The following is an 11984-nucleotide window of genomic DNA, read 5'->3' as shown; positions in this document are numbered from 1 at the left end:
CTACCTCGGGGACCGATCACCTCTGGGGCAAACAATACTGGTTATCCAAAGCTTTCAAAACTAAAATATCAAAAAGGTCCACCAAGAGATCTAAACGGCCCATCAAAAAGGCCCAACCCATTTTTTATGAATAATCCAATGCGAAACTCGACAAAACAGCTACGTCGGGGATTGATCACCCCCGAGGACTACGAAACGGATATCCAAAGTTAACAAAGCTAATATATCAAAATGGCCTACCAAGAGGCCCAAACGGCCCACCAAAAAGGCTCAAACCATTTTTCACGAGTAAACCCAAAACAAAACTCGACAAAATGGCTATCCTGGGGAATGATCACCCTCAAGCAAACAAAACTGGATATACAAAATTATAAAAACCAAAATATCAAAATGGCCTACCAAGAGACACAAACGGGCCACCAAAAAGGCCCAATACATGCTTTTACGAGTAAACCCAAAACGAAACTTGACAAAACGGTTATCCTGAGGACTAATCATCCTCGAGGTCAACGAAACGGATATCCAATGTTAACAAAACTAAAATATCAAAATGGCCAACCAAGGGCCCAAACGGCCCACCAAAAAGGCCCAAAACCATGTTTTATGAGTAAACCCAAAACGAAACCCAACAAAACCGATATCCTGTGGACTGATCACCCCCAAGGCCAACGAAACGGATATCCAAAGTTAACAAAATTAAAATATCAAAACAGCCCACTGAGAGGCCCAAATAACCCACCAAAAAGGCCCAAATCATTTTTCATGAGTAAACCCAAAACAAAACTTGACGAAACGACTATCCCGGGGATTGATCTTCCTCAAAAATCTAACAAAACGGATATCTAAAGCTAAATAAACTAAAATATCAAAATGGTCCATCAACAGTCCAAAAAGCCCACCAAGAGGTCCAAAAGGCCCACCAAAAGGCAGAAAGTACAAATCCCAACATACTCTGAACACACGGAAAACCAAACTCAATCAGCATGGAGACTAAGCAAGCTTACCCTCATGCTTCGAAGGCAACTATTCTGAATCTAGCGTTTGGATTTATAACGAGCCCAATATAATCGGCCTAAAAATATCTCTGCCATCATAACAGTCAAAGACCATCTTTAATTCCTATCCACTTTCCAAAATTATATGAAGTAGGACCCCTCCCACAAAAATAAGATAGTTTACACCACTTATAAAAGGAGAGCTCAGTTTCTCTTTCAGGTATGATTCATTCTACAGTAACATCTATTTCCCTACCTCTCTAGCTCTCTGACTTGGGTATCGGAATGCCTTTGCAAGTACCATCAAGGAACCAGCCTTATCATCCTACCAGACCAATGAGTATCCAATCCATATTCACTTAAACAAACACTCTTTGAACCGTCACGTAACCCGCCTAAACACTTTGTATTTTAACTGTGTATTGCCTAACGATGAAACAATTTGGGTTAAAGGAAAGGATCACATATTGAGGGGACAAAGTTTTGTTAAGAAATGCTCAAAAAGTATAGAGGTGAGTCATTATTCCAAGCATATGACTTGTATCAAAGTTCTCTAAATATTTTGTAAAAAAAAACTAAAAATGAAAAATCTATCAACTATCACCAGACGCCATCTATACTAACCCCGTTGATCTATATTTTTGCCCAACATAAGCGACTAAGTCTCATTGTTTTGAAAGCATTTTTTCATTTTCTTTTTTCTTGATATATAAAATAACAATGAAGAAAACAGAGGTATACAGAAACATTGGATAAATAATGTGCAACATATACAGCTTGAAAGTTCAAAATATACATGGAAATAAGAAATCATTTCAACCTACTGAATTTCTGCTTTTCTATCCCCCTTTTTGTAGTAGTTTGCTTTGTCTAGTTGACACCAATGAACAATAAGAATACTAAATCTCTTATTTACTAATATGAATACATTGTCTAGAAAATGATCATTGGTATTTCCTACACCCTGATGAAGCCATTAGGACAGCAACAGCCACAATGAACATGAACAACATGCTTCCGAGCAGCATGTATGTTCGCCGCGATGATTTCCGATATTCCCCGAATAGAACAATGCCCCAAAAGGTGCTTACTAATGGAAGCGCCTGTTTGAACAACAGGATCAAAGAATCAAAGTGATAAAATGATTCAACAATTTATTGTATACTGTAAGTCAGATAAAAAGAGGCGGAAAATGTGTCTAAGTTGTTTATAACATTTTGAATATCTCAAGGTTTTCTGAGATATTTTAACAAGGATGCTTTATATTACAATGATCACATGCAAAGAGAAATAACTTTAAACTATCGACCCATAGAAATATAGGGATTTGCGTAACAACAATTTTATTTGCTAACCAAAAAAATTGGATCAGCTCTATTCTTTTTTTAAAAAATTTTCCATCTTTGGATTTGGAAAGTGTCAAAGAGGATACCAACTTTTGGTATTGGAAAAACATTTTTAATCATAAAAGTAGGTAATTAGCATGTAAGTAAATATGGTTTGACAATATCTTGAATTTGGTAGAAACTCACATGCATTGTCTTCATGTAAAGTTAATAGTTGAGAATTATTAGATGATAATATAGTCAAACATGTAAAATCAACTAACGATTCTCAGCTAGACAACTGCACATGAGTCTTCACTTTTGAGTTTCTATTGGTTGAAACTTGAAAGCAAAAAAGACTATATTTTGCTGTTAGTGAATAGAACATATTCTTAAGACGATCAGTTATTGACTTAATTGCTATTATGAAAGGAAAAATGCTTCACCTGAACAGCATCTGCTGCCGCATATCCTGCTGCTTGGCCTCCCATAAATTGGAGACCATTACCAAATCCACAAAGGAGACCAGCCAACAAGGCCCAACCTCTGCCATCCCAGTCTCTCAAATACGCCGTCAATGATGACTTGGGCAAGTTTAAGACAGGGTGGTAAAGGAAGATGAAATTGAGAATAATCGCAATAACAAAACATGAGACTGAGAAATAGAAGAAGGCAGTATAAACAGTCAAATGGGGAACCCCTTCCTTTAGTGTATGCCACTGATCATTTGTTGCTAAGTTGAATGCTGGTGAGAACAAAGAGAAGCATATTCCGGCAAAAAAAGTTATAGCCAATCCAATGAAAGCGTTCTTCCCAAACACCTGCAGAAGAATTCAAATTAATGGTTTGATTTCTTTCAAGTGAATCTGTCAAACATGGTAGATTAGTGAAATGCTGCTAATGAATGATGTCATCGTCACCTGCCTTAATAGCTCTTCTTTTCTCAAGATCTAAAAGAAAAACAGCACTTCCTGCTTTAATTTTTTCGTCACCGCCGCTTTCAAGATCCATTGGTTTTACTGTAAGAATAGCAGTAGGATAGGTAGAAGTTTAGGATCTTATAAAAAATATAATAATCTCCAAGAAGATAGCAAATTACACCTTATCTGAGCTTCTTACCTCCCTCTGTGAAAGAGTCCCTGGAAAAAGAAGAGAATTTGCTGATTAGATTCGCATTATGCTAATCATTACATGGAAAAAGAAAGGCTGAACTGAAACAATAGAACTAGAACTAATGGATGCTAATACTAGCAAAGAAAATATGTTGAAAAGTACAAACAATGAACATGGAATTTGTCAAAGTCAAGTCATTTAGAAACTAAAATTCAAACCAACTGGATTGCTTCTGCTTCCAAAAGTAGAATGTTAAAATTAACAAAGATAGATGGAAATAAATGATCCTTAGGAACAGTGAACTGCAGACTGTACTTAATATGGTCTTTAAGAAATGCAATTCATAGAAGAAAAATAATGCAGAAAAAAAGTCTCCTCACTTGCGGAGTTACTGCTTCTGCTTGTAACATTAATTGATTTGGTTGACTAGGTTTTTAATACACTCTAACAATTACTTTCACAAATTTAGATTATTGTACATAATCACTACTAAGTTCCCAAAGCATAGTCATTTGGTAATTTTGTTTCCAAAGAGAAGCTAAAATAGAGGCTTTGATAATAATTTCCTTAAGGCAATGGTGCACAAGGGTGAAATGAAGTACAAGGTCAAAATCAAGATGCAATTAAGGAGCAACTATCTAACGTCTATAATCAATAGTCACGTTCACGTATCAAATTAATTGTAAATAACAACACATACACTGATCCAGCGTTATAATCACTTGATAAATTGCTGAGCTTGACTTTATTATCAGCAGTATTTGAAGAATAAACAGCAAAACCTAGACAAACTGCAATCAGAAAGCAACCAACTCCAGGAAAAAGAATCTCAGCTCTATTGATTTTTTCATCCAAAAAGTAATTCAAGCTTGTGCCTGTCAGAGTTGGAACAAGATAGTGCAACAAAAATTCAGTGAGAAAGCAAGCTAACAAAGTAACAATTATTGCAAGTAAGATAAGATTGTAGCATAAGCACACTCATCCTGACACAATATGTTCAGCTACATTATTCTGAATATGTTATAATTTTTGTGTGATCAGTTAATTTATACCTATAACAACAGTTATGCTTGCAGTGATGACTTCAGTAACTGACAACCCAACAAAAGCAAAAGCATATTGCGAGGCCAGATTCCCAAGGCTTAGGACCACACCACCCCCCATTGCAAACAGAACAGAGGGCCAATTATCCTGCACATAAGCAAATTATTGAACCAATTGTAAGCAATAACACACAATGAACCTAAGAATGTGGTTAATGTGTATGAATTACTAAAATATGAAGAATTAGAATATGAGCTTTGTTAGTGTGTAACTATCAGGGATCCAAAACATAGAGCTTTTGGAAAATCTGGAACATTCAAGGATGCAGATTTTACAAAGCCATTTTCTAAGAGACTCAGCTATTTAAACTTGATTGAACCATCGAATGTGTAATCGTGCAATTTCATTTCATAACCTGACAGTCATTTCACACTAAACAAGCACGCTGATGACATTTCATCCTCAAATATATCAATCCACTAATAATTCTAGGTTTCTGCTACTCATGCTCAAAACTCATAGATCATTATCATAGGATATAATTCTTGAACACAATTAATAGTCTTTCCATCTTTCCTAAAGCATACTTTCTCAAATATCACTGTTTAGGATTACAATGACCGTTATATGCTTTGATAAAGTATGAAGTATCATGTGTCACATACTTTTTACAAATAGTAGTGATATGTGCAATATCACTTAAACACAGAAGATCTCAATGATAGCCACTCCATTTTTTTTATTTACTTATAAATTCAATGATGATAATGTACTAAGGTAACACCAGCAGAATGGCGATGACTACTCACCTGAGCAAGTTGAGCTAAAAAATTTGGCTCACTTGGTGTGCTCTTGCCTATCTCACCAACTGTGAATGCAATGAAAAGAGCAGCAAAGAAATTGGTGAGCGAGTAATCAAGATAAGTATGCTGAGGAAGACGCCCTCGCCTCTCTAACAAAGTCAAGATAGCAGGCCATGTCCCCAAGAAGAAAAGGGCCAAAAGCATGCAAACTATGGCACCAGCCTTGCTTTCCAACAAGTACATTTCCAAACCGGTACAAAAATTGCTTTCAGAATTTAAGGTAATCCACAAGGATATAGCATAGAAATCCTAAAAAAACGGAGCAAAATTCAATTAATACTTCAAAAGAATAGAAAAATGATAAAATAATATAATTTTACTAGTATTAAAGATATAAGTGAGTCAGTTAGGTAAACGATATTAATCGGTAATCGATTAAAAGGTTACTCTCATATAACACAGTAAAAATCAAGATTAAGTTTTAATTTTCAGCATCAAAGTGAAGCATATGCACATAAACACGCAGAGAGAATTGAAAAAGAATAATCCCTGATACCTTGGAATCCATAGTCTATAGATTAGAAGCAACATAAAGAAAAGGAAATAAATGAAGTGTATATTTTATAGCAACAAATTTCAAAGAGTTACACAGTCATACAAGATGATTATTATGTAAAGAATCTAGCACTCCATAGACCCTATAGTAGGGCCACAAAGACAAATCAAGAGTGTACATTACAACATATGAAGAAGGCGAAGGGCCACGCACCTGTTATCATCATAAACAAGTAACCAACAACAAAAAATTCAAAAACTATTTAAAAAACTATTTTATAGAATGTTACGGCCCAGTCCCAGAATTGGTCCACTCTGTCCCATACTCCCATCAGGAAAGCTATGCGGCCGAAATCCCCAGTAACCCGGATCCACTCGAATTTCTACCGATCACTAAAGACAAGGCTTAAGCACACAGCCGAGGTATGCTATTTAATTCTAATTCTTATACCTCTTGTATTGCGACTAACTTGAGCGTCAGAGTTTAGCCAGTTCGAGGAAAAAACATTCCCGGCCCTATGAAAGTAAGTCTCTGTCCCTCTCCCTAAAACTAGTTCCCCCAGGTAACTTTCGTTGAACACAGACAAAGAAAGGCTTTAGTACCAAATAAAAGTGATGACTCTGTCACTGAATGTTCGAAGAAGTTGGAAGAATAAGAAGAATGTGAGAATGGGAAGGTGCTCCGCCCTATGAATAAAGGCAAGTAGACAACACAAGGGAGTCAGTCAACGTAGAAGTGACTCGGAGAGATACTGTTTGATTTTGTAAGCTGGAATCTTGAAAAGTAGATTCCAACTTTTTTTTACAATAGGAATTATTGCATTTTTGTTGTTTGGTCATGGGTCAAGATCCACTAACAGATCCGACCCGACCCGACAACACTACCCTCCACATCAGAGGCCCATTCCCCAATCCAGAATCTATTCTAGCTTTATCGTCCACTCCATGGCTGCTGATAAAGCATGAAATCATGAGATTTTTGTGCCATTGATGCATCCCTTGGCCGGTCTGTTTCCAACCATAACCTTCCCGCTACGATGCCGATCAAGAGCTGAATTGTTGCATCTTCTCTCATGTGGCTCTTGTATTCTTATTGAAACTCTGTCCCGTATTTTCACCGACATCGTTCCTTTTCCATGTCCATGTCCATCTCGAGCTTCGGTGTCCATTTTTTGCTGCCGGATGATGCATGAACATATTAAATAATTTTTTTGGGTATTTTTCAGAGAGAACTGATGATTGTTGTTTGAAAATTATGTGTCTTTAGACGATATCCAATTAGTATTTTGAGTGTTTTGATTTCTTGATAATTATAGGAGAATAATAATAAAAGAAAAGTAAAACATGATCAAAGAGAGCTAATAAAAAACAGTACCTTTCAGGAAGAAGAGAAGCTAGCATGCAACACGTCAGGACAGGGAATGCCACACACCCATATGGCCAAGACAAGGAAGCATATTTTTCGATGGAAAAAATCAACGAGCTATCGATATTTTAGAAAAAAAGATAATTAAAATTAAACAATAAAACTCATAATCTGGTCGTCAATTTTTTTACATCAACTCTTTTTCTATTATTATCACATTGTCGACGAAGCAGGAGTTGGAAATACTTTTATTTTAGGGTAAAGTATACTTTTTGTCCTGAAGTTTGGTAAAAGTTTTAAAAATACCCCTAAGTTTTATTTTGTTTCAATTTTGTCCCAAAAGTTTTCGATTTGCATCAAATATACCCTTGACGGGTAAATTTTCAAAAAATTTAAGACCAATCTAACAATAATGTATGAAAATTATGCTTGATTTGCTTATGTTAAGGGTTGTTCTTATAAAATTGTTATTGAATTGGTCTTAAATTTTTTGAAAAATTAGCCGTCAAGGGTATATTTGATGCAAATCGAAAACTTTTAGGACAAAATTGAAATAAAATAAAACTTAGGGGTATTTTTAAAATTTTTGTCAAACTTCAAGGACAAAAAATATACTTTACCCTTTATTTTAATATCGACGAACATGTCTTTTATTTTATTATTTAAAATTATCAACAAAGTTTACCGTCAATAATTTTGAACAGTCTAGATTGCTTTCTAAAATCAAATGAATGGTCTCGATTTAATGTATTAAATAGACGCTTAGGGTGTTACTCTTTTTAAAATTAAAATCGACGAATTTGCCATCGATTTTTATTACTAAAAACAAAGCCCCGCGTTCACTTCCCGCTCCAAAGTTCAGAAACACCATTTTATCACTAACCCCCCAAATTCACACCATTTTCATCACTAACTCCTACGTCCACTTCCCCCAAATTCCCCATTTCATGGCTAACCCCCAAATTCACACCATTTTCAACCATCATTCTTTGTTACCATCGTCGCTCCTCTTGCTCGTGCAGCCGTCGCGCTCTGTTACTATCGTGCCGCTGTCACTCCCCACGTTCGCACCACTATCGCTCCTTTTGCTCGTGCCACCGTTGTTCCATTACTATCGTGTCGTCGTTGCTCCTTCTCTCTATTGTCGTCGTCACTCCTCCTACTTTGGTCCTCTCTGCTCTTTCTCAATCGAGCTCACAAGAACCAAGTATCTTTTTCTATTATTGAACCTTTTTCAAAGTCAACTTCAACTATCATGGGTTACTATTTCTTAGTATAAGGAATGAAATTCATAGTTTCATAATTTATTGTAATGAATCAAGAGGTTTTGTCCTGGATAATCTTTTTGTGTTGATATGTTCCACTTGTCAAATTCCAATGGCTATGGTGTTTTGAATTGTAGAACCTGAATCAATTGGTAAATCGGGTAGGTGATGATATTTTTCTCTTTTGATTCTCTAAATGAGGAGTAGCAAGCATACATAGACACACATATTTCTAAAATTTGAGTAGAGAAGTTTAGCTTCGTTCTTCATTTTATGTTGTTTTTGTGGTGAACGGTGATCTTGTGTTTTTTTCTTAGTTCATGGATAGAGATTAGCTCTGATTTGTTCTGCTGAACCTTAGTACAGAACTGATGCAAAAGTAATAGGATGAGATATAGATAATCCTTATATAAGTTTCTTTTCTGTTTTGATGTTACTGCACATACCTAATAATGAACTTGAAGATACTAATAGTGAGTAGTTAATACCTTAATCTAGCAGAATTCCTCGTTCACTTTTGTCATAATGTGCACACATTAGAACACTTGATTCTGTGTAGCTTTTGGAAGCTCTTTTAGAAATTATTCTAGTAGGTAAGCCTTTTAAATTTGTGTTGGATAAACAATTTTTATTTCTTTATGTTGAGTAATTATAGCTTCTCCTCTTCCTAACTTGTATTCTTTTGGTAATTAACTGTGGATAACATTGGCAACTAGACCTACAAATACAATTGGTAGCAAACTGAGCAGCATGAAGATAGAAATCTAGATAAGATCTAGTACCACATGCACAGAACAAGTAGTGCATCTAAACAAATTGCACACTGACACAAATTATAATTTGTGTGAGAGCATACATTTATTATTTGTGTTCGAGACATGAAAGTTAAAAAATATGTATATATACTTTGTCCAAATATTAACTTAAATAGGCATGTGAACATTCATAATTGTTATAACATCATTTAGGTGGAATTGAAAAATAGGACAAGGGTATTTCCTGGGACCAATGCAGAAATTTCTTTGTGAGAATCGAACTACTTTGAATGTATTTTATGTAGTAAATTTTACGATACTAAATATATTAGCTCCTAATAAATTTTTATTTTTCTATGGCATCCAATGTCTGATAAATTTTTATGTCGCATACAAATAATTGAAAACCCTGTATAACTCATTATTTTTGTTTTTGGTCAGTCTGCATAATTTATTTTTTTTTCCTACATAATTTATTATGTATCTGAATCAGTTAAGCTATTGGTTTATTATTTTATCTACATAATTCAATATAAAAAAACTTTGTTTTGGACAAAATCAGAAATTATCTTAAATTTTGTCACTGCTAAATAAGAAAAATTTTAAGTTATTGGCTGTGTCCTTCTCCAAAGTCTAATTTTTAAGTTTATGCTAGATTAGAACTTATTATGTGATTTGGAGTCTCTATCGTTTGAGCTTGCTTTGGATTCGAAGAATGAACCATGAATTCAAAGTCTAATATTTAAGTTTGCATCATATTCCCAATAGAGAAAGAAACTTATATCTGGTGCAACAATGTAGCAATTTGATATATATATATATATATATATATATATATATATATATGTAATCTTTATTACAAGCCCTGTAATGTGTACATATAAAGTAATCAATATTCAGCACAATAGTTCTTGGCTTATACACACCATCTCTCTGCAACAACATTTCTGTTATTTACATTTGTTTTTGGGCTTTCTAATCCTTAGAGCATGTAGGATTAAATATTGATTGAATATTCTCTGTATATACTTGAACCTAATATATGACTGAGCCACATTTATTTGGTGCAATCATTGGATCTAAATGCATAAGGCTAAAAATGATAGCTTCATTGTGTTTTTTTTAGATAGATTTTCTTCGAGAGCTACAGTTACCAAGCAAGATGAAAGATTGCTCGCTGATGCAGTTCTGCCAAAAAAGAAAAGAAATAAAGATGACAATGATGATAAGCTTTGGAAAAATGTTAACAATATAAGATTTTATCTAATTAAGGGCATTGATTAAGGGTTAAAAAATGTAAGGTTTATATTGAGAAACCAAAAAGCTTAAGTTTTAATGTACTAAGTCAAGTGAATGTTTACTAATTTTGTAATTTCTTGTATCGGTTATATTTTGGATAATAACTTGCTTATTTCAATGTGTACCGGATATGGTTGGTAGAGACGAAGGTCGGGCTGTGGCCGTGGCCGTGGTTGAGGCCAAAAGGGGAGGCCTAGGCTTTCTACCGGTCACCCCTTGGCTTGCATGCGGATCCATACACTCTTGTTAGGTCATCATCAGGTACAACTACTCCGACAAATGGGAGACCGCTACCTATTGCTACTACTACCCCCTCATGTCAAGAGCTTCAGATAAACATGATGCCTACTCCGGATGCGCCAAGATCATGCACTCAATAAGCCAATGAACCTTCCAACACTGCCTCACATGGTGTGTAGAGTGATCCAGCTATTGTAGCTCCCAGTCAAGTAGGATCTTGTGAAAAAAGACAAACCACACCTACTGGTACCCAAGATACTCAGGGTCAGGGGTCAAGGAATATCCACTGCCACTAGTCACTCCACCACAAGTGCTCCCAAGTTTAGATATGATGGTGCCAAATGGTTTGTTATTTGCTTTAAATTTTATGAATAGCATGTCTCATTTTTACCAAGTAATATGTCATCATTTTTTTTTGTTTTTGATGTAGTTGGCATCCACCTAAGCCTTGCTTGAAGCGCATTTCTTAGGTTTTTAAGGAAAACTAAAACAAACCATGGCTGAGTTTTGATGATGTAAATGATGATACTCAAAAAATATGGAGGACAGATTGAAAGATAAATTTTATCTACCTTGTTTTACGTATTTTACAATGTTATATTGAATGAATGGAAAATGCAACAGCTGCAACTGCTGTCACATGCTTGTCATTATTTCTAAATTAACCCTTTAAATTCCCCTTTTGAACATTCTATTGTTAGTCTCAAATTAAGTAAGATAAAATGATGAATAATAATAATCTCAGTGGCATTATCACAAACAGTTTACATGCAGTTTGAAACTAAACACTGCGCTTTTGAATGAAACTACATACCTTGTTTACAAAAACTTGCACACTAGGTTTGGTTCTAAAATCTGAATGAATTGATGATGATGATGAAGTGAAAATGAGAGTATATTGATAAAGCTGAACAGGACATAGTGAGAAGCAAGGTGAAATTTGATACCTTTGCATGCAGCCTCTAAGGGAAGCAAATGATCTTTTAATTTTGTATCAAACCATGCAAATATGTATATATAGGTTTGTTAGAGCTACTTTATGTATTGCAGATGAAGCTGGAAGAGTATGATGCCACGTTCTACAGCTTTAATTTTTGAATTAAGAATGAAATTATGTGAATAATGGTTATAGCCTTATAGCATTTGAAAATTGTTTGCTTTTGCCATGCATGCCAACTTCCTTCTTTTAACAAAATGTTATTTTTTTTTAAAATAGAAATACTT

General features: G+C 34.9%; 1 protein-coding gene across 4 annotated transcripts; it reads right to left on the bottom strand.

The window, feature by feature from the left end:
- Window positions 1-1733: 1733 nt before the first annotated feature.
- On the bottom strand, window positions 1734-7314 carry LOC107643576 (ureide permease 1). 4 transcript variants are annotated; one of them, XM_088487965.1, is made up of 8 exons: window positions 7211-7314; window positions 5287-5589; window positions 4486-4624; window positions 4134-4308; window positions 3440-3459; window positions 3245-3339; window positions 2767-3141; window positions 1734-2098 (listed from the first exon to the last, which is right to left on the bottom strand). In XM_088487965.1, exons 2-8 carry the CDS (start codon window positions 5521-5523, stop codon window positions 1940-1942), a joined length of 1200 nt encoding a protein of 399 aa, XP_088344091.1. In that variant the 5' UTR covers window positions 5524-5589; window positions 7211-7314; the 3' UTR covers window positions 1734-1939. The 4 variants fall into 4 exon arrangements, with proteins under 4 accessions (XP_088344091.1, XP_020979445.1, XP_088344090.1 ...); XM_021123786.2 differs by lacking the exon at window positions 7211-7314 and adding an exon at window positions 6050-7118; XM_088487964.1 differs by lacking the exon at window positions 7211-7314 and adding an exon at window positions 6439-7103.
- Window positions 7315-11984: the final 4670 nt, after the last annotated feature.

This window comes from Arachis ipaensis, chromosome B5 (assembly GCF_059453495.1).
Source record: "Arachis ipaensis isolate K30076 ecotype BB chromosome B5, ASM5945349v1, whole genome shotgun sequence".
In the NCBI taxonomy this organism is placed as follows: domain Eukaryota; kingdom Viridiplantae; phylum Streptophyta; class Magnoliopsida; order Fabales; family Fabaceae; genus Arachis; species Arachis ipaensis.
This window is presented reverse-complemented; position numbering and strand designations above follow the sequence as displayed.

What these genes read in the sequence shown, in the direction of transcription:
- LOC107643576 (XM_088487965.1), bottom strand. Translation starts at nt 5,523, where the DNA reads ATGTACTTGTTGGAAAGCAAGGCTGGTGCCATAGTTTGCATGCTTTTG. An exon ending in GATTATAACGCTGGATCAGT is followed by an intron (nt 3,460 to 4,133) that starts GTATGTGTTGTT and finishes TTCTTTTTCCAG; the next exon opens with GGACTCTTTCACAGAGGGAG. An exon ending in GGACTCTTTCACAGAGGGAG is followed by an intron (nt 3,340 to 3,439) that starts GTAAGAAGCTCA and finishes CTATTCTTACAG; the next exon opens with TAAAACCAATGGATCTTGAA.